This window comes from Geosmithia morbida (genome assembly GCF_012550715.1).
Source record: "Geosmithia morbida isolate 1262 chromosome Unknown scaffold_0, whole genome shotgun sequence".
NCBI classification, from domain to species: Eukaryota; Fungi; Ascomycota; class Sordariomycetes; order Hypocreales; family Bionectriaceae; genus Geosmithia; species Geosmithia morbida.
In genome coordinates, this window is record NW_023336187.1 from 803,063 (window position 1) to 824,085 (window position 21,023).

Below are 21,023 nucleotides of genomic sequence, written 5' to 3' on the forward strand. Positions count from 1 at the left end.
TATGAAGCTGTCAGCGCCCAAGTTTGAGCCTTGACGATACTTCTCTCTTGGCCCCTCACGCGATACACACACACACACACACACATACACCCCACCCCCGTCAGCGCTGCCGAAGAGGCGCTTCTCGACAACGCGTCGCCCACGCTTCGACTTTTTTAGTATCGATAACGCAGTACAGGGGACGGGCTCACGATAGCTCTGCCCTCACGCCGCCCCCATGGCTTCCGAGGAGGTCGACTACCAATACTACACATACGATGGCCGCCTAGCCTCGTTCCAGAAGAACAAGAAGCGCGGCTCAACCGCCAAGGGCTCCAAGGCCCTCAACTGGCCGCACAAGACGATTACGGCCGAGAGCGTAGGTTGGCCCCATCATCCGCGCCATCTATCGGCCGATCTTCCTGTTCTAACGGCTGTCTTCACAGCTCGCACGCGCAGGTTTTTACTTTCAGCCTTGGGCTGATAACCCCGACAACGTCGTCTGCTTCCTATGCCACAAGAGCATGGATGGCTGGGAGGCCGGCGACGACCCCCTCCGCGAACATCTGAAGCACTCGCCCGAGTGCGGATGGGCCGTTACTGCCGCGATCGAGGCAGAGATTGAGACGTACCAGCTTATGCACCCTCTCGAGTCAACTATGATGGAGGCGCGCAAGGCTACTTTTGCTGGGCTGTGGCCCCACGACGGCAAACGGGCGTGGAAGTGCAAGACGAAACAGGTGTGCTGCTGTCGTCATCCGATAAAGGAAACCTGTTTACTGATGCCCTCTTCATTAGCTGGTCGAGGCCGGGTGGAGGTATACGCCGACCCTGGACTCTGACGATAACGCGACGTGTGCCTACTGTGGCCTAGGCCTTGACGGCTGGGAGCCCGGTGACAAGCCCTAGTACGTCCTCATATCCCACAGTGTGGGTATTTCTGAAAACTGACATTTAGTAGCGAGGAACACGAGAAGCGATCGCCAAGCTGCCTGTTCTTTACCCTCTCCAGGCAGCCCAAGAAGGGGCGCGGGAAGACGGCGCACGCATCTAAGGCATCCCGCGTATCCACCCAATCCACCGCCACCGAGGCGCCGTCCATGGCAGACACGACAGCCGCAACAGCCGACGACACATTCATGACAACCGTCTCTACCGCGACAACGCAAGGGGCCAAGAAGAGCCGCTCAAAGAAGGGGACAGCTACCAAGGGTAGCAAGACAAAGGCACAGAAGGAGGCGAGTGTCATCGATTCCGATGAAGCGCAGAACCTTGAGATCCCTGAACCCCAGGAGGAGCTTGCCGCATCATCGCCGCCGCCGCCGCCGCCGCCACCGGCAGCGAAGAAGCCCGTACGAGGCAAGAAGCGTGGCAGCGAGGCTGTCAACGAGTCGACACTGACAATCACTTCGGAAGCCCCTGCACGAAAGAAGCGTGCACCGAAGGCTCGCGGAAGCACGGCAATCGAGAGCTCTACCGTTGAACCCTCGTCGGAAGATCACGACATGGCCGTTGACGCTGCTCCCGCACCAAAAAAGACGACCGGTCGGAAGAAGGGCTCGACCGTTCGCAAGGCGTCAGTAAGGTCCAGCGCATCATCGGTGGGATCGATATCTTCGCTCAAGTCCTTGCCTCCTCAGTTCCCCGACGATGACGAGATCGAACGCCAGCTCGAGGCTGACCTTGAGCGTCCTCTCACCGATGATGAAGCTATTGCCACCGAGTCGGACTCGGGGAGGGCCAAAGGCAAGGCACCCCACGGAAGAAGGGCTGCGCAGCAGCAGAAGACGTCCAAGGACTACGCCATGTTTGACCCGGAACCCGTGTATCATGATGACGAGGAGATGGAGGACGAGCTTGATGCCCTGCGCGAACAGATGGATGCTGAGAAGCAACATGAGCCCGAACCTGAATCCGAGCCCGAGCCGATTCAGATCCCTAAGAAGGGGCGGAAGCCCGGTGTTCGGAAGGCTTCCAAGCAGACCAAACCTAAGAAGGCTGCGGACATGGAGCCGGAGCTCCCGCCTGTCGAACTCGAAGAGGTTGAGCCAGAAGAGCCTGTGTGGGCTGACCCGGAAGACAAGAACACAGAAGATTACGAGAACAGCATCGGCAGTACCGGCACGACCGTCAAGAAGACGGAGGAGCAGCGTCCCGCAACAGCAGCGCAGCAGAAAAAGAAGGGCAGCCGTACCAAAAAGACTAAGGCTTCTTCACCGATGTACGAGCCACTCGAAGATACCGATGAGTTGGCCGAAGATGACGTGGACCTCATCGAGCCGCCGCCGCCGCCGCCGCCGCCGAAGCAAGGAAAGCCCAAGGCCAAGACCAGGGCTGCTCCCGAATCACCGGCTGACCCGCCAAAGAAGCGTGCTCGCGGTCGGCCAGCCAAGGCGGCACAAGCACAAGCAGAAGAAGAAGAAGAAGAAGAAGATGTCGAGGGGCAGAATCCAAAGTCGAAACAGAAGCAGAAGCCAGTTGAAACGGCGCCGGCTGAAACCAGCCGCGCAAGGCCACCTGCTAAGGCGTCGATGGACAGCCAGATAGCGGGCCCCGATGCCCAACTACAGGGGGAGGCCGAAGATGCAAACTTGAGGGCAGAGCGCGACGACGAGCAGGAGGATTACGCCGACGAAATATACGATGACGAGGCTGAGTACCGGGACTTGCACTCTGGCAGTCAACCAGACTACTTCTCAACGCCGGCCTCCCGCCGAAACTCGGCAAGCGGCGTCCCGTCGACGCCGCCGAGCGCATCAGCCCGCCAGGCAGCCCTATCTCCCTCCCAGTCACCCCAATCTTCGGATGCGGAGAATCAGCCGCCGTCGTCGAGGGCGCCAGCCACAGTGACGAAGCACGTGGCCCTGGTCCCTATGGAGGCGACGCCGGTGCGAACCACGTCGCCCTCGAAGCGCAACGCCATTGCCGGCCTGCAGAGCAAGACGCCCTGGAAGGCTGTCGACCTCGACGCCGTGCTGGGCACGCCGGCGGCTGGTTCCGTGGCCGCAGCGGCCGATAAGGAGAACGGCGCGGACCGCTTGCTCAGGAAGGGCAAGGAGCTGACCTCTCCCGAGAAGCAGATGACAGTTGAGGAGTGGATCTACCACAATGCCGGGGAGGCGGAGAAGGTGCTCAGGCAGGAGTGCGAGGCCATGGTGAGCCGGTTCGAGAGCGAGGGGGCCAAGGCTATGAATGTGCTTGAGGAGTTGGTTATTGACTGATCGCATTCTGTCCCGTCTTTGATTAGGATGGCAGAAAGGTTGGCGTCTTTTTTTTCTGAGTGCTGTTTCTTTTCTCATCGGCTTGGGTTTCAAGATCCTGGGGTTTTATAATGAAGGGCATACAGGTGGTTAGGACATGGTAGATGATGGTATATACAGTTCGGCAAGGCAAAAATGGACTGATTAATGTCTTTGATGTAATGTTTCTTTCTTCTTTTTTTCTTCTTTTGTTTTCTTCATTATTATTCCATCATGGTCTACGAATATACCCCTAGACCTCGACGAGCTCATCCTCCTCATCGACCTCCTTTACCCTCTCGTCCGGGACAGCGGCAGAGTCACCGTCCTTCTTCTCGGTGTCCTCCTCGTCACGCATGATGACCTGTACGAAGCGGTCGCAGGCCTCCTTGACATCGGCATCGTCGACGTGGGCGTGGGTCTCCCTGACGATGGGGTAGACCTTGATCTGACGGAGGTGGTCGCGGCCCTGGCGGGTGGTAGTGAGCAGCATGAGGGTCTCGAGGTGGGTGACGATGTTGGCGCTGTCCGGGTCGCGCTGCTTGTCGGGCGGCAGCAGCTGCAGGTCGGGCAGCATGTCCATTGTGTCGTCGACGTCGTACTCCTCGCTTCCGGTTATGGGGAGGAGCACGTAAGGCAGGATGCCGACGTCGCTCTCGTGGTCGAGAAGGGCCGGGTGGGCGCCAACCTCGAAGGCGACGTTCTTGATGGTGCTGGCCACGCCTTTCCGGCGTATGTCGGACCTGTGCTCGGTGAAGACCTTGAGCTTGGACAGGGGCACGACGCCGTCGTACGGCTGCGGCTCGAGGAAGTAGCGCCGCACGTCGTCGTGCTTGGAGAGGTCGGCGAAGACGTAGGCTAGGTAGTCGTAGTCGGCGCCCTTGTTGTACGCGCCGTCCTGGCCGCGCACGAACAGGTCCACCAGCTGGTTGAGGATAGTGTCGTCCGTCCTGAGCTCCTCAGGCGCCGGCTGCTTGCGCTGCAGGATGGTCTTGAGCGAGTCGTTCTTGACTAGGTTGGCTAGAAGCATTGCCAGAACGTTGGCGTTGGGCTCCTCCGGGTTCTTTGATTTCGGTGTCAGCACCACCGTGATTTTGGGGGAGGAGGGGGGCTTCGAGGGGACGGCAGACAATTATGTGTCTGAAGACCGCGCTGAGGAACTTGTCGTCTGAGGCTAGGTTCTCCAGAACGGCTTGGTCGCCGGATAAGTTGACCAGGATGGTGAGGACATGGTCGGCTATTTTCTGTTTTCATTTTCATTTTCGTCGTCGTTATTTTGTTTTACCCTGACCGTCAGTAAGAAGGTTCAGCATTTGCGAAGATCTGAGGCACATCCGTGACGTACCGGGTGATCCAGTATCAGATTCTTGAGGTGCTTGATGGGCTCTAGATTGTTGATCTTGAAGACTGTCGGCTCAGCCGTCGAGTACGGGACCAAGTTTTCCAGGGCAATCTTGCGAATCTGAGGGTTGGGATTGGCCATGAAGCCCGTGAGCTGATGTTTTGGTCAGCACATGTTTTGTTATCTTGTATATCAGAGATTCTGGGACGGAGTTGATCACCTCTTCTAGTTCCGAGGGCATCTTGTCGTATCTCTCTGTTCAGCCCCTTTTGCTTCTTGTTAAGGTGAGAGAGGCATGATGCTGATTTTTTTTTTTTCAAAAGTGAAAATAGAGAGGATGGAGGGGCAGTAAAGTATACGTGGGGCTAGTTTGGAAGTGGGAGCGGGCTGCCAACGTCATAATATTAATAGATAGACCGGAATCATAAAGGATTGACGTTGCTAGATTATTCTACGGCGTCATGGCTTCTTACTTCTCTACTTGGCTTGGTGGCGAAAGGGCATCTTGAATTACATGCACATCTTGTAACAACCCGGTGTGAATGTAGATTCAGCCTTGGTTTTTCTTATGTCTTTTTTTACCCTTATTCTCATTTCTATTCCATTCTACTTCTATACTTTTACTCACCTACATGAAGCAAGTCAAGCAGATTTGGTAGTTCTGCGCGCACACGGCCCAGATCATTAATATAGTGTGTTTACATTGTCTGTGTAGGACTACAGCTCACCATACACGGCGCATTTGGTGGTGAAATTTGTTCAGAGAAGGATCATAAAGAGAGCAGTTTCGTCAGATATTAACATGTCCAGACGAGGAAAAAAAAATCTTATTACTATTCATACTATTATATCATATCAAAGCTGGACGACCAACTTATACCAGGGCAAAGGCGGTCAAGGACCCTGATGATGTTGCACTAAGCCATAAACGGAAAGAGGGGTGGCAGATCGATAAGACAGACAAGTTTTTTTTCTGATTTTCTTTTTTTGATTTTTTTGCCCACATTCACATTCACATTCACCTTCATCCCGAGAGGAAGCATCAGATAGACAGAAGAAAATGCCCAAAGCCACAACACCTACGGCTTCGCGCCAGGGACGTCGTCATAACCCCCTCGAAGACGACGTCGTCTCCACAGGAATCCTGCGCAATAACAAGCCCGGCAAGCGCAGGTCGAAGCATTCGGGCGACAACGAGAATGGCGGCAACGACGGTGACCACTTTGTCGACTCCAAGGCCTCCAGGAATATTCTCCGTATAGGACGCGAGCTCGCCGCCGAGGATGACGCCCAGATCGCCGAGCAGAGGCAGCAGGGCGTCAGCAAGCCCTCGACCGACAGTTTCGGTTACGACAGCCGCTTCGACGACGACGACGACGACGACGACGAGCAGGACAAGGTCTACGGCGACGGCGACGACGAGGCTTGGGGCGGCGACGACGACGAAGTCGTTGAAGAGATCGAGGTCGAACCCGAGGATCTCGAGACGTACAGGCGCTTCATGCCCGACGACGAGGACGAGCTGCTCAAGCACGGTTGGGACCGCAGGCCCGCCGAGGGAGAGGAGGTCAACGACGACGAAGAGCCCGTTAACCTGGCCGACCTCATCTTGGAGAAGATCGCTGTCCACGAAGCTACCGCGGCGAGGCGTGCTGCTGGCGTGCCCGAGCCTGTCGAGGACGACTACGAGCTTCCTCCCAAGGTTGTCGAGGCCTACACCAAGTAAGTCCGCACTTCACACATCAAAACCTGCTCTCTTCCCGCCCTTTTCCGGACGGAGGGAAGAGAGAGTAAGAGAGGAGAGAGGAGAGGATGGGGAGAGATGGTCCTGACAGAGAGAAAACCAGAATCGGCCAAATCCTCTCCCGATACAAGTCGGGCCCCCTGCCCAAGCCCTTCAAGATCCTCCCAACGATCCCCCACTGGGAGGAGATCATCGAGGTGACGCAGCCCGACAGCTGGACGCCCAACGCCGTCTACCAGGCAACGCGCATATTCGTGTCGAGCAAGCCGCACGTGGTGCAGCGCTTCCTAGAGATGGTTGTGCTGGAAAAGGTGCGCGAGGATATCCACGAGAACAAGAAGCTCAACGTGCACCTGTTCAACAGCCTGAAGAAGGCTCTGTACAAGCCGGCCGCCTTCTTCAAGGGCTTCCTGTTCCCCCTCGTCGGTAGCGGCTCGTGCACGCTGCGTGAGGCACACATCATCTCGGCCGTCCTGTCGCGCGTCTCCGTCCCGGTCCTGCACTCGGCCGCCGCCCTCAAGGGCCTGTGCGACATCGCCGCCCAGGAGGCCTCGCAGGGAACCGAGGGTGGCGGCGCCACCAACATCTTCATCCGAACCCTGCTCGAGAAGAAGTACGCCCTGCCCTACCAGGTCATCGACGCCCTCGTCTTCCACTTCCTCCGCTTCCGCAGCGTCGACCCGGCCTCGGTCAAGCACGCCGACGCCATGTCTGGCGCCCTCGCTAACCCCGGCGACGCCAGGGCTAAGCTCCCCGTCATCTGGCACCAGAGCCTCCTCGCCTTCGCCCAGCGCTACAAGGGCGACATCACGGAGGATCAGCGCGAGGCCCTGCTCGACCTGCTCCTAACCCACGGTCACCTGTCCATCGGCCCCGAAGTCCGCAGGGAGCTGATCGAGGGTAGAGGTCGCGGCATCCCCATGGAGACCGAGGGCGTCGCATTGGATGGCGATGACACCATGTTGGTTGACCGGTGATTCATGATTGGTCGTCTACTGCGTCACAACCTGTTTGCCCTCTCTGTCTCTTTTCCTTCCTTCTGTCTACGACGATCTCTCTCTTCTTCATCATCCTCCCTCACGAGACGAGCGATGCGAAACATGGTGTCATGCAGGGTGAAAAACGAAAGAGAAAAAAAGAAGAAAAAAAGAAGAAGAAAAAAGGCGTTCGGAGCGTTGATTTTCTATGGAGTCAGCAGATTTTCTAGGATGGCATCGCATGCTTTACCTAGCCGAAAGCCTTACCTGCAAAAATTCCATTTCTTCACTTAACATAATTATTATCTTTGATTCCGGCTCTCCTCTCTCTCTTCTTTTCTTTCCCCCCCCTTCATCCTATCAGAAAGCGTATTCGCTGAAAATTTGTTTGTGACAGTCTTGCTTCTGACCTGGAAGGCACGACTCAAGTGAATGTCCGCACCTTCCAAACCTTCCGTTTCTCATAACGGACTCACCTCCTCACCCATCCCGTCTTGCCAGGATCCGTCATTCTGATCCTCGACAAGTCACCTAAATACCCGAATACTCCTTCATTCATCGCTCACTTCATCCTGTTACCGGGGACGGATCACCTAGTCCCCTTCTCTTCTCTTTCCGGAGGGTTTCGACTGACCTGGTGAATATTCATATCGACGATATAACCTGGTTAAATATCTTCATCCTTTCAACTACATACCTACCGAGAAGGTCCCTTGCGATCTGTAGACTGCCGTGCCGTTCATCATGGGGGAGAGGTAATACCATGGCCCTCTTATCTTCTCCCATCTAGCCCTCTCGATACGCCGATGAACTCATACCGTGTGCTGCAGTTCCTTCGGCTTCGGCCTCAGCACTCTCACGTTCCCCCCCTACCCCGTCGCGTACTACAACGCTCCCGCCGTCCAACACGACGACTTGATTCAGCACCAGATGTGGAATGAGCTCTCCTGGGGGAAGGCCTCGGATGATGGCGATGAGGACAGACGCCGATCAGGCTTTTTCGACGGAGCCATCAGCTTCCCTCCTCCCTCGTCAAGCGTCGATCCGCCTCGTCCTGCACGAGTTGGTTTCGAATGGGTCTGGTTTCCAGAGGGATACTGGGCCGAGCGGCAGACGCCTGCTGTGCGACCACGGCGGCGGCATGCCTCCTCCATCTCATCGAGGCTGTCTGGACGACGAAAGGCTACGGTGCAGAGCGCGGATAACGACGCCCCCAAGCCAGAGTCACCCAAAACTCCCTACCTGTCCGAAACGGATCTCGTCGTCTCGCTTCAGAATCCGAGCCCTGAGAACCCGGGGAGAAGCTGGCGCCGTGGTTCAGGATTCCGCATGTCTGAGCCGGAAGCTACTGTACATTCAACACCTTCGGATCAAGAGAGCGAGGGGAGTCCTGGGAAGCACAGATCAAGATCCAAGAAAGCAGCCAAGTTTATGCGCGATGTCCTTACCATACCTATAAGCTCAAGACGTAACTCCAAGCTTTCATACAAGGTTGGATCCGCCCCCCCCCCCCCTTTTTTTTTTTTTGATTGAGGAAGAGAACGAGTGGCTGATGTTCCCAGTCAACGGGTACGGGTACGGTGCGATCCGATGACAAATCGCGAGCACAAGCAACGATCGAGGGCGCTACGAAGATTCTTGAAGCTCAACGTCACACAAAGCTCCGGAACTCTGCAAGAGATGCAGCAGAGAAGCTACGTATTCCCCGAAAGGCTTTCGGAGTCGCCCCGTGGCACCGAAAAGGGTCACCTGGTTCGGTGAGCACTGTGACCAGCTCCGTCCGAGATGCCCTGAGTAGCGCTCCGCCTCCGGGTACCCCAGGCCTTGGGCGAAATCGTAATCGTACGTGGTGTTCTGTGAAGAATGCAAATGCTTGATCTAACGGACAAGACAGAAAGTCGCGTCTCGATCACCGATTTTCCCGGGGGAGTAAGTAGCATGCCAACTCACACTGCAGTTGAAGAAGACTACTGACAGCAACTCAGGAGGCAACCAGGATTAAAACACCTCCAGTCAATGATGGTGACTACGAACTGACGGAAGGTGGCTCATCTGGGAACCTAGATTTCGCTCGTTCTATTGCTTCTTTCGACGGAGCTCAACCTCGTACTTCGAATCTGCCACCCAATATTCATATTCTAGAGTCCAATATTCGGCAACTCTCTTACCAACAAGAGAAGGAGGACTGTGATTCTGTTCGGTAGATTTCATAAGAACTGTCATTGGGCTACGGGGTTTGTCAACGTCACTGTTTCACTTTACACGGGCTGCTGACAGGGTGCCTGGGGACATTGTACCTTGATGTTCTATTCTCTCTTGTTGAAATAAATCAGCTACTGGCCCGTGAGTGGATGGATAGAAAGGCGTGAGGTGTATTGCTCTACGGATACTTCTTGCGAAACTTGTTGACGGCATCGACCATTTCTGCGCCGGAAGCAAAGCCGGCATAGCCCTGACCGTCACCCCACGACACACCGATAGACAAGGCGCCCCATATCCAACGGTCCCCGTCAGACGCGAACTCCCAGAGGGGACCACCAGACTGTCCCCCAGCGGTGTCGGTGTCGGTGTACAGCGGTCCGGTAGGATCACAATCGAGAGACGTGTCGCCCAGGACTTTCACGTCGAGAACGCGGTAGGGACGAGTGCCGCTATCCAAGTCGCCGGGATAGCCTTGGTGATACAGGATAGGCTTGTCGAACAGACCAGGGTCGGGGGTTTTGACGCCAAAGTAGCCCAGGCTGCTGCCCAGGCTCTTGTCGAGGGCGAGGACGGCCCAGTCAGCCTTTGTCTCGCAGGATGTTCCCGGGACGTCCCCCTCGGAGGCCATTCCGGCGATGACGTTGGCGCTTCCGTCAATGTCGCCGTCGTCAAAGGAGGGCGCAAAAGTTCCGCTGATGGACGACGAGTCCGGGAGGCAGTGGCGGGCGGTGAGGACGTGTCGGGGCCCGACCAGGGCGCCGGAGCAGAAGACGCCGTCGTCCCACTGGAGCTTCCCCACCGAGTGGAAGGGGTAGGTGCCCATGCCCCAGTACTGACGGTTGTCTGTCGTGCCGAAGATGAAGCGCCTGACCTTGGCGGACAGGCTGGACAGGCTGGACGAAACGAAGGAGACGGAATCCGGCTGGAAGGGGTCCGCCGTGGCGCTCGTGTCGTTTGCGAACTGGGATCTATCCAGGCGGAATATCTCGAGTGTCGGCACGCTGCTGCTGCTGCTGGATAGTACGCTCGTCATGCCTAGTACTTCTCCGGCGATGCTGTCGCTAGAGGAGGAGGAAACACTCTGGCGATTCTTGCTCTCGTCGAAGCCGACGAGGTCATCGGTGACAGGGTGGGATTTAGAAGCTGATGAGGCGGCGGGACGAGCCAGCGTCCCGGAAGAGTATATGGAGAGTGTCACGACGACGACGGCATGGTAGATCCAGGGTGTCATGACTAGGATGGACAGACGGCGTCAAGGGAGTGTGGTGTAGGGAGTGGAAATGGGGCACGGGAGAGCCAGCTCTCCTCGATGCATAAAAGAATCAAAGAAGACGAGACAAGACAAATAAAAACAGAAGAGGAAAATGAAAGATGATGTTGGGAGGGGGGGGGGGGGGGGNCCTCGATGCATAAAAGAATCAAAGAAGACGAGACAAGACAAATAAAAACAGAAGAGGAAAATGAAAGATGATGTTGGGAGGGGGGGGGGGGGGGGGGGGGGGGAGAAAAACAAATGTCCGAGGGTGTTGAGGTTAGAAAGAGAGTATGGGGGGAGGAGGTGATATGCGCATCATCTTTTCAAAGAGCTGTCCAGCTCCACTTAGTTACAGTGATGAAGAAACAGCTATCTGTGTATTATAGTATTTTGTCAAATGCAAGTCCTGCGTTTAAGTCAGAAGAAAGAAGAAAACCGCGGGTCATGTTTCGTGTCATGGTGTGAAACGAGGTTTCAGTATCAATACCCATTGGATGAGAGGGAGCGGCGGTTAGCAAAAGCCAGTTCATTTTGTTTCCCCCCATACTGGAGAATGAGAGGAATAATAAGAGGAGAATGTCGATGGCGGCAGCTCAGCTTATACGGAGAGAGAGCAGGTTCAGAATACGAGACCCCATTGTGTTGAGGGTGAAAAGAATATAGATGAATTCACGGGCAAAGAGGAACTAGAGAGACGAAGAAACAAAGGAAGAGTTCAATTCAGACTTCTGCCAAGGGCCAAGGGTTGGCAACACACAAATTATTACGGAGTATTATTTGTAGCCGCCATGACTCGAATGAGTGGCTGTTGTGCGGCGCTTAAATGTGGGCAGAGGGATCTAAAGGGACTGGATATCTGTGTTTGGTTGATGAAACGCCAAGCCGACGATAATAGACGATGTAGATGAGTAGGAAAGAAGAAGAGGGACAAGAAGAAGAAGAATTAAAGAAGTAAACAAATAAGGAAGGGAGGGAGGAATAAAACAAGAGAGAGAGGGAGAGGGAGAAACTGCAAGTATAGGATGAGGCTGGGAAATATAAAAGACATCTCAACATCTATCAAGACTCTGGTCAATGTGAAACGAAATGGAGACAGGCAGGCCGCCTCGTCAACTGAAAAGGCAAAGAAAATATCTCGACTCATGGACTCATGGCTGGACGAAAGACGAAGGCCACCCGCCTCCGAGGCTGTTCTCGGTGAGTACAATCATACATCAAGCCGCCCCCGGCTTCTGTGCATACCAGAAGTAATAGTTAAAGTATCGGTGAGCGCCGGTATCCTCCAGCCCCTTACGAGCGAGGGACAGCACGATTTCGCTCTCGGCCTTGGCCATGCCCAAGGCCTCAAAGGGCCTCCCGGCCAGGGCAGGCATCAGCTGGAGGATGGCCGTCTTCTGGTAGAGCCCGATGAGCCTGAGCGTCTTGTCCTTGGCCCACACGCCGATGGGGACCTTCTTGACGATGCACTTTACGTTCTCGAAGCCGGCCTCGCGGAGGTGCGTGCCGAGGTCGCTCGCCAGCCGGACGTCGGCGTCGAACCTGGCAAAGGCCTGGGCGGCCAGGTCGTACATCTTCTTGACCGGGTCGTCGTCGGGCATGGTGCCGTCGTCGCAGAGGGGAGCCCCGCACAGCTCTTGCATCTCTATCCATCCGCCGGGCTTGAGCGCTCTTTTGAGTAGTCGGGTCAGCCGTCGCCAGGTCAGATGGATCAACTCGAAAACTTCCCCCCTCTCCCCGTCAATCTGGGCGGAAGAAGGGGAAGGTTTTTTTTTTTTTTTTTTTTTTGGGGGNCCTCGATGCATAAAAGAATCAAAGAAGACGAGACAAGACAAATAAAAACAGAAGAGGAAAATGAAAGATGATGTTGGGAGGGGGGGGGGGGGGGGAAAAAAAAAAACCCGGGGGGGGGGGTGGGGTAAGAGGGGGGGGTGGGGGGGGGGGGGGGGGGGGGGGGGGGGGGCGCTCCGAGAACCAGTGAGGTCCTGTGAGATCCCGCGTCCTTCCCATTCTGCTCTCACGGGTCATCTGATACTCACTGGTAGGCATTCCCCAGGATTGCAGGCACCGTCTTCACCTTCAGAATGCTAGCTATGAATCTAAAGTGGATCAGGTCGCAGTCGCGCGTGATGAAGTCGTTTTCGAAGTCGTCGACGAGGAAGTCGACGTTTGGAGGCACCCATGCAGGCTGGATGGGTGCCAAGTCGATGCCACGTACGCGTGCGCCTGGAAATCTGTCGCCAGCTATCGTTTTGAACGTGTAATCAGTTTCCGCTTTTCTCGTTTCAGATTGGAACAATCATCTTCCTCCCTCACGTCAACGTAGAATAAGAGGAGAGTGGGAGAGAAGGAGGAGAAGGAGGAGAAGAGAGAGAAGAGAAAAGGGTGTTGTCGTGCATGTGGGAGACGAGACGAACCGTCAATGGCCCATAAGCCTGTCCCCGTACCGACGTCGAGAATCACGCGCGGATCGTCCCCGATCGGGGCGTAGAAGAGCTGCCCATCCATGAGCTCCATGAACATGGCATGCTTCATGTCCTCCCTGTCCTGCTCCTGGTCGTCGTTGGGTATCGGGTACCGCCCATTCTTGAAGTGGGCATACCGCCGGCCATTCTCGTACGTGTGAGCGTAGATGCTCGACGTGACGCTCGTCGACCCCGTCGAGGCCGTTTCGTACCCTTCTATCAGGTTGAACTCGTCTTCCTCGCCCTGCTCGGTGGCGGGCTCGAGCCGATCTGCAGCGGAGGCGGCGGCGCCGGACCGCGGCGGCGGCGCCGATGTTCCCTGGAGTCCGTCGTCTTGGCGCATGGCTGTTGAATATATCACCGCTGGCAGCAGGTTATACTACAATGATACTGACTAATAGATATTGTCTACTGGCAGCAAGTAGAGGGTAGTAGCAAAAGATGAGATGGCCACAAACTATCGGCATCGTACGACGTAGATGGAGAGTAGGAACCCTGTACATGTAAATATCGCGGGAGCCCGTATGAGTTCCCTCTCGGACTCCCCGTATATCCGAGATTGGCGAATTGAGGGGTTGGTTGCATCCGAGGCGAAGGTGTGCAGTCCTTCCTGAACCCGACCCTGGTAGTCAAATAAGAAATACTACCCTCATTCTGAACACAGTGGATGATATTATAGAATATCGTTACAAAGCGACATCGGTGACAGACGAGATACCAACGCATCTACATATTTCATAATGGATGAGAAGTAGACGATACTCCCCTCACGCCACTAGATAGAGTTAGAACAGACTTCAGACGACGTCTGATAATGACGATCGTTTCATCAGTAGATTGCGAGCTATTGGTGGATTACGGTTCATGAAGAATGAGTAAACGGGATCGATGGATCTAGAATCTGACCTAGTAATCTCAACCTCACCGTCGGCCCGCCCCCTCTCCCCCACACAGATGCACAGCTCTAGCGCCGGTCGACGGTGTGGGTCCCCTCATCCTGCTACCGATCGAGTTAATCGATGCCATACTACCAGAGCTTCCAGATCAGGATATCAAGAGGCTGCAGCATACCGCTATCTCTCGGATGCCATGACGGCGATTGGGCCTGGATGAGGCCTGCGTCGGGGGTACCCTTCGAGACGAGACGAGTGACTGAAACAGCAGCTATCTGAAGCCTCCGCTATCAGAAATACCCAGAGGAACGCTCTTGATGATGTTTGGCCTGACGGCGGCAGCTCATATGGCATCTCCTCTCTATGCAACGATCCCGATTCTGTCAAACTGCGGTGCCGGGTCAGTCCCGGAACCAGAACCAGAAACAGTAATGTTGTTAGCACTGTCGGTGCTGAACCCGGAAAGCTCAACACTGTAGCCCCGATAGACGTCTGTGTCCCAGTTGTATCCGCTCAGGGGGAAAGACACGGTCTGGACTGCTCCGCCGCTGACGCTGACGGATGCCAAACGTTCATTGTTGGAACCGCCAAGGTAGCCGACATCCCCGTTGATGTAGTCGAATATAACGTTCTGTGTGGCCTGCGAGGTACGGATATTCGACAGCACCACCTTGCCTCCCGAGCTGCCGCCGATGCCTCCAACCTTGCTGGACGATGCGCATCCGGAGCAGGGCTGGATGTTGGCGCCATCCGTCAAGGTGCCCGTCTCAAAAGCAACGTAGTTGTATGAGGGCGCACTAGCCGATGAGGGCTGGACGTTGGAGAGGCGCAGCGCAAGGGATCCGTGGCCGCTGACTTGTGCTGAGAAAGATGTGGCGTCGTCGATGGTCTGATTGTTCCAGAGATTCAGGACCGTGGCGGACGACAGTCCGATCTCAGACAGATCCAGGCCGAGAGTCCGCGTCTCGTTACTCAGGTCCACGACCAGGACTGCGAGGTCTCCGTTTGCGAGATCTCCCCTCCAGATATCATGGTCCGAGGTGTAGCGCTGCACAAGCTCTACTGGCTTGACAGCTGCGTCTTGGTTGATGGCGATAAGACCCGGGTTCTGGAGCACGGAAACAGCGCTGTCGGACAAGGCCGAGACGTCGGTCGAGATCATGAGCGCAGACTTCAGCATTGCCCAGATGGCAAAATGCGTTTCCTGCTCGACATCAGTCATACCCGGGTTCCCGACTTCGAGGAGGTCGGCGTCGGCAATGTGACCGGGTCCTATGAGCCCGGATCGTGCGATGTGGACGGCTTGGTTGTAGATACGGTACACGTTGTCCCACCCAGTCGCGATGTCATCGGACAGCCGAAACGATGTTGATATCTCCCGTGACCATTTGTCGGGACCCTGGAGGCCACTGTCTGTAGAGAACGGAACGCCCCACTGACAAATCAGCATCCCGTCGATCCCGACCTCCTGCAGTGCATCCCACATGGTTGTAAAGCGGGATACAAAGTCAGGCCTCGCGTCCTTGGGAGCGTTCTGAGAAGCATCAGGCCCATCAACATAGCAATTGTCGTCTACAGCAGCGTCAGTCTCGCAAACTTCTGGGAGGTCATGAGACTAACATTTGACGTAGGCAGTGCCCAAAGACTTGAACAGCTCAGCGTCGGCTGCTTCATTTCCTAGAGAGCCGAGAACAGGACTGGGCACTTCGGTATCGCACATGCGGGTCCCGGCATCACTATACATACTCCATATCATCCCCTTAGACCTGGCCAGGTCACTGAGGTGCTGCAGGCCGTCGGGGAAAGCGTCCAGGTCGATCTTCAGAGCCTTGGTGGATGAGTTGCGCTGTTGATCGCGAGACGCCCAACCACAATCGACCTGAAGATACCTGTAGCCAGCGTCGACAAATCCACGGTCGGCCAGCGAGCTTATGGCGCTTGCAATGACACTATCGTTGGGGCTGCAGGCCACTTGGTTGTACGAGTTCCAGCCCATCACCGGGGTCGATTGGAAAGACTTGCCTAGGGCAAGAGGGGTCGTCGCATAGGAGGCCAGGACGGCCGCAAGCTGGTGGGATAGCCTCATGATGTTAGGGTCCTGACAAGCAGAAGGCACATTGCACACAGCCTGTCTGCTGTTCCACCCTAAACTCGACTTCCGCAGTACGCAACGTCCCTCATGCTTTATACTTTTGGCGCTCGAGCGACGACGGCACAATGCTTCCCCGATGGATGAAGCGATGGCGGGACTGCTATGGGAATACCGTCACGTTATATAGGTCATGATCCAGCCGCGCCAATGGTGTACTTCTGACTCGACGAATACGAATATGCGGTATGCGGGGGACGGTAGTGAATACCTGGGGTAGATACCCGAAGAATCAGATGGGAGTTTCCCTGCGTTGTCCCCGCTCGTCCACCAATTTGTTCTTGCACATCTAGGCTTGCGAGCTGATGTTGAAACGACCATTCCGGTGACAAAGTTGATGTTGGCTAAGGAGGATGGATGGTGGAAGGAGTACTCCGTTAGATGGAAGAGAGAGGAAGATTGACGTCGGGGTGTAAAAGTGGGCCCTACCGATAACCGTTCTTACTAGTTACAGGGAAGGCGCGTTTCAATTAACAGGCTACTGCCCTTTTACGCTCCTCGACGCGTCTGACGGCTGCCCTGAACGCCTGTGACGCGCCGCCAGCTGCATCTGTCCACCCTAGAGTCACCGGAAACTGGAAACTGGGAATATTCACTTTCGACGTACTTCTCAGCAGAGGGCACATCGGTCGAACCAACAACGTCACCGCCCATTGAGATCACTGCTTTCACAGATGGCCACCCCCAGCGAGGCCACGACCCCCGGTGGTCACAAACGCCCCCAGCCCCGAGGCGACACGACTCCCGCAGGTACAGAGGTCGCAGGAGCCCCCTCGGCCAAGAAGCGCAAGGTCGACGACGAGGAAATGCCGACACCTCCTGGCTTCAATTCGCTCACGGCCGCCCTGTCAAACGGCCCGGGAGATGGACACGACAAACCCCACCACGTCGCTGTCCCCAGCGTCGGCGGTGGTGGTGGCAGTACCCAGTCCCCCGCCGGAACACCCAACAAGGCACGGCCGGCCATCAAGTTGGCGGCCCTCAGGGGCACAGTGTGGGACAATGACCCTAAGCCCCGGTTGATGGCCTCCCCCTCGCCCAGGAAGAGGGCGTCTGCGTCAGCAAGCAAAACCAAGACGACGGGTGGTACGCCGCGAGGGAGACCGCCGAAATCCGTGACCGACTCGCCCTCGAAACCCAGATCCGTCGGACGGCCAAAGGGCAGCACGAGCAAGCCGAAACCTACGCTCCCGCCGCCCGTGAGCGACGACAACAAAAACGACGACGGTGATGATTCCGCGACGGACACTGCCGGCGCGACACCCCAGAAACAGATGCCGGCGAAGCGACTGTGGGGGACGCCGTCTGCCCTCACACCAAAGGGTATCCTCTCGCCCTCCAAAAACAGAAACCAGACGCCCAAGACTGTCAAGTTTGGCGGCAAAGCGGGTGGCGGCGGCGGCGAAATCTTCTTCGAGGACTTGCCAAAGAGCAGTGGCAAAAAGACGACGAAGACGACGACGACGACGACGGCGACGCCCCGCAAAGAGAAGCAACAGAGATCGGTGGTGATAGACGAGATTAGGTGCGGCATGTGCAACAAGACCAACTCGAGGAAACCCAACCAGATCGTCCTGTGTGACAACTGCGACTTTGCGGTTCACCAGCAATGCTATGGTCTGGACGAAATTCCCGAGGGGGACTGGCTGTGCAGTTCATGTTCCCAGGAAGATGCCTTGGCTACAGCAAAGGAGGGGGCAGCAGCAGGGGCACCGTCGACGGGGACAGCATCCGCAGAGCGTGCCGAAGTTCCCGACATACCTAACCTCGAGAAACACCTACGGCTTTTACAGAGGGTCCTCCTAGACCGCTGTGCGGGCCGACGCAGGATCGACATGTTTGGCCTGCAGGAGGTGCAGGACAAGACTAGGCAGATCATCGAGCAGACGGTCGTGGCCGGCGAGGGCAATTCCATGCTCCTGATCGGGGCTAGGGGTAGCGGCAAGACGACGGTAGGTGGCATCTTTACATGGGCCATACGTATGTCCCAGCATCTCCCTCCACAATGCTAACCCACTGCCGCGCAGCTCTTGGAGAGCATCATCGCAGACGTGTCCAAAGAGCACAGTCAGGATTTCCACGTCGTGCGACTCAATGGATTCATCCATACCGATGACAAGCTGGCTCTCAAGGAGATCTGGCGACAGCTAGGCAAGGAGATGGACGTCGAGGACGACCTCGTCAACAGGGTATGTTTTCCTCGCCGCTGAGCATGCATCATTCCTCCCATGGCGGTGGTATCGGCGTAAGACTGACGTGCGTGTGCAGACGAATTATGCCGACACGATGGCATCCCTGCTAGCCCTGCTGTCTCATCCATCCGAGATCCTAGGCACCGACGAGGGTGTCACGTCTCAGTCCATCATCTTCATTATTGACGAGTTCGACATGTTTGCCGCGCATCCGCGACAGACGCTCCTGTATAACCTCTTCGACGTGGCTCAGTCGCGAAAGGCGCCCATTGCCGTTCTGGGATGCACCACACGGCTCAACGTGGTGGAGACGCTGGAGAAGAGGGTCAAGAGCCGCTTCAGCCACCGCTACGTCTATCTCACGATGCCGAGATCCTTACCTGCTTACTGGCAGGTGTGCCGTCAGGGTCTGGTGGTGGAGAGGAAGGATGCGGCTAGGGAGGGTATAGATACGAGCTTGGAAGGGTACAGTGAGTTCCACAAGTACTGGAACTCGAAGATCGATGTACGGCCTCGTTCCCTTCTCGTCCGTCTCTGGGGGGATGATGTACTGACAGGCTTACAGGAACTATACAAGCAGAAGGCCTTCCAGGAGCTCCTGCAGTACCACTACTACACGACCAAGTCGGCAGCCGCCTTCTTTGAAGAGTGGATCCTACCCTTGTCGGTCCTCAGTCCGGCTGACATGGCCATCAAAATACCCAGCATAGCATCAGAGGCGACGTCGCTCACCGCCCCAGACTCGCGCATGCACCTCCTGTCGACGCTGTCGGACCTCGATCTCGGGCTGCTCATCGCGGCCGCCCGCCTCGACATCGTCGCCCACACGGACACGGTCAACTTCGCCATGGCGTACGACGAGTACAGCTCCCTGGTGGGGAGGCAGAGGGTGCAGTCATCTGCCTCGGGCATGCTGGCCGTCGGCGGAGGCGTGCGCGTCTGGGGTCGCGGCGTGGCGGGCACGGCATGGGAGAGGCTCATATCCCTCGGCTTGCTGGTGCCTTCGGGTGTGGGGGGCGGCAGAGGTATGGGCTACGGCGGGTTGGAGGGCAGGATGTGGAAGGTCGATGTGGCACTCGAGGAGATACCGCTGGCTACCAAGCTGGGGACGGTGCTGGCTAAGTGGTGTAGGGAGATTTGATCGTGCTATATTATGCTACTGCACGGTCATGGTATATACATGTATATACATGAATGATATCATATATAGATGATAGAACAGCGTGTTTAGGACCAGGTTAGTGTACGTATGTACCCTGTCATGCTGCTTGCCTGCTCGTCTGATGAGTGCAGATACTGATGCTAGAACGAGGATCAAATGTCTCGGGGTCAGACGGTGGTACGGATGTGTATCACAGGATAGAAACCTACCCTGGGCTTGAGAAGCATAGGATTGGATCAGGCGTCTCGTCTGTTTTATTTTGCAATCATTCGATAGCCTATAGGCAGACCTAATGCTACATACATCACATCACCATTCATGTCTACTCGCAAGAGCGAAGCGAGTGAGAGATTGAGAGGATTCGCTGTGGACCATTTTTCACACACGCCTACCGTTTCATGAGCGCACATCAGCATCATGCGGACTTGCCACACATACTGTGACGTATCACATATTATATATAATGTTATTACATATATATATAATGATCAGCCGATCTTTATTCACCTCGTTTCTCTCTCTTTTTTCTTCTTTCTTTTTCTTTTCTACGACGACAACAAGAATAATAATCACATCTACCACTCATCCCCCAAGATAACGTGCATGATGCTGTTGGTAAAGACAAGGAGGGAGAGGAAAGGCGCAAAGGGCAAGATGGCCAAGCACACCACCTTTTCGACCACCACCCCCCTCCCATCGGACATTGACCGCGACACCGTCCTGTCCTTCCTCCACAACCACGCGGGCATGATTGACCTCAACCCACTAGTCAGGTCGAGAGAGAAGCTGGATAAGCCACCTCCGGCAGCAGCAGCAGCGGAAGCGGCAGCAGCGGCGGCGGCGGCGCAGACCTCGGCAGGAGAAGGAGGAGACGGGGATTGCAAGGCAACGACAGCATGGTACGCCGTCACCGACCGAGTCTACTACCTACCCGGCGGTTGGCCAGGTGGTCTATCGTCAGGGGCCGTCTCGTACACCTGCGCGTTCCGCGACTTGCCAGACGGCATGGAGACGCACTGCTTTGCCGCCATGGGCGTGGAGACTCGCAGTCGGTGGAGCGTGGCGAGCACCGGCGGCGGCGGCGGCGGCGCTGGAGACGAGTTGAGGAGGTCGGAGTCGCAGGACTCGATGCTGCTAGACGGCGACGGGAGTGGGCGGCTGCATCTACGAGAGGATGTCGACGTGCGATCTAACCTCCTTCTGGCCGGTTTCATCAGGAGGACCATTATCAAGAGTCACGGGGCCTTGGTCGACACGCTTATCGAGAGGGTGAGGGAGAGATCATCATGACAGATACGGCACGGAACGGGGATGGAATGCCGAGCTACCTTTTTTTTCTTCCTTTTTCAAATTTCTCCCTTTTCTCTTTCTCTTCTTCATCGTTACTGACATCATTCTTCTCTTATCTTGTCTTGCCTTGTCTCATC

At 56.0% G+C, this 21,023-nt stretch overlaps 8 protein-coding genes across 8 annotated transcripts; 4 read left to right on the plus strand and 4 right to left on the minus strand.

Annotated features, from left to right (window-relative positions):
- Positions 1-217: 217 nt before the first annotated feature.
- On the plus strand, positions 218-3,200 carry GMORB2_0262 (Inhibitor of Apoptosis domain; the record flags this gene model as incomplete). Its single annotated transcript, XM_035462248.1, has 4 exons — positions 218-358; positions 426-719; positions 778-887; positions 941-3,200. 4 exons carry the CDS (start codon positions 218-220, stop codon positions 3,198-3,200), a joined length of 2,805 nt encoding a protein of 934 aa, XP_035325178.1.
- Positions 3,201-3,471: 271 nt separating this feature from the next.
- Positions 3,472-4,801, minus strand: GMORB2_0263 (protein of unknown function (DUF383); the record flags this gene model as incomplete). Its single annotated transcript, XM_035462249.1, has 4 exons — positions 3,472-4,281; positions 4,349-4,462; positions 4,564-4,713; positions 4,781-4,801. 4 exons carry the CDS (start codon positions 4,799-4,801, stop codon positions 3,472-3,474), a joined length of 1,095 nt encoding a protein of 364 aa, XP_035325179.1.
- Positions 4,802-5,620: 819 nt separating this feature from the next.
- GMORB2_0264 (essential nuclear protein 1) lies at positions 5,621-9,042 on the plus strand (the record flags this gene model as incomplete). The annotated part of the gene is made up of 4 exons (XM_035462250.1): positions 5,621-6,282; positions 6,408-7,265; positions 8,112-8,772; positions 8,893-9,042. The coding sequence occupies 4 exons, from the start codon at positions 5,621-5,623 to the stop codon at positions 9,040-9,042; spliced, it is 2,331 nt and encodes a 776-aa protein (XP_035325180.1).
- Positions 9,043-9,661: 619 nt separating this feature from the next.
- Positions 9,662-10,714, minus strand: GMORB2_0265 (Trypsin; the record flags this gene model as incomplete). The annotated part of the gene is made up of 1 exon (XM_035462251.1): positions 9,662-10,714. The coding sequence occupies one exon, from the start codon at positions 10,712-10,714 to the stop codon at positions 9,662-9,664; it is 1,053 nt and encodes a 350-aa protein (XP_035325181.1).
- Positions 10,715-11,952: 1,238 nt separating this feature from the next.
- On the minus strand, positions 11,953-13,543 carry GMORB2_0266 (Conserved hypothetical, protein; the record flags this gene model as incomplete). Its single annotated transcript, XM_035462252.1, has 3 exons — positions 11,953-12,406; positions 12,775-12,979; positions 13,153-13,543. The coding sequence occupies 3 exons, from the start codon at positions 13,541-13,543 to the stop codon at positions 11,953-11,955; spliced, it is 1,050 nt and encodes a 349-aa protein (XP_035325182.1).
- Positions 13,544-14,454: 911 nt separating this feature from the next.
- On the minus strand, positions 14,455-16,179 carry GMORB2_0267 (alpha-galactosidase; the record flags this gene model as incomplete). The annotated part of the gene is made up of 2 exons (XM_035462253.1): positions 14,455-15,665; positions 15,714-16,179. 2 exons carry the CDS (start codon positions 16,177-16,179, stop codon positions 14,455-14,457), a joined length of 1,677 nt encoding a protein of 558 aa, XP_035325183.1.
- Positions 16,180-16,916: 737 nt separating this feature from the next.
- On the plus strand, positions 16,917-19,575 carry GMORB2_0268 (origin recognition complex subunit 4; the record flags this gene model as incomplete). The annotated part of the gene is made up of 4 exons (XM_035462254.1): positions 16,917-18,194; positions 18,270-18,431; positions 18,511-18,939; positions 19,000-19,575. 4 exons carry the CDS (start codon positions 16,917-16,919, stop codon positions 19,573-19,575), a joined length of 2,445 nt encoding a protein of 814 aa, XP_035325184.1.
- Positions 19,576-20,202: 627 nt separating this feature from the next.
- On the plus strand, positions 20,203-20,886 carry GMORB2_0269 (uncharacterized protein; the record flags this gene model as incomplete). The annotated part of the gene is made up of 1 exon (XM_035462255.1): positions 20,203-20,886. One exon carries the CDS (start codon positions 20,203-20,205, stop codon positions 20,884-20,886), a length of 684 nt encoding a protein of 227 aa, XP_035325185.1.
- Between the last annotated feature and the right edge of the window lie 137 nt (positions 20,887-21,023).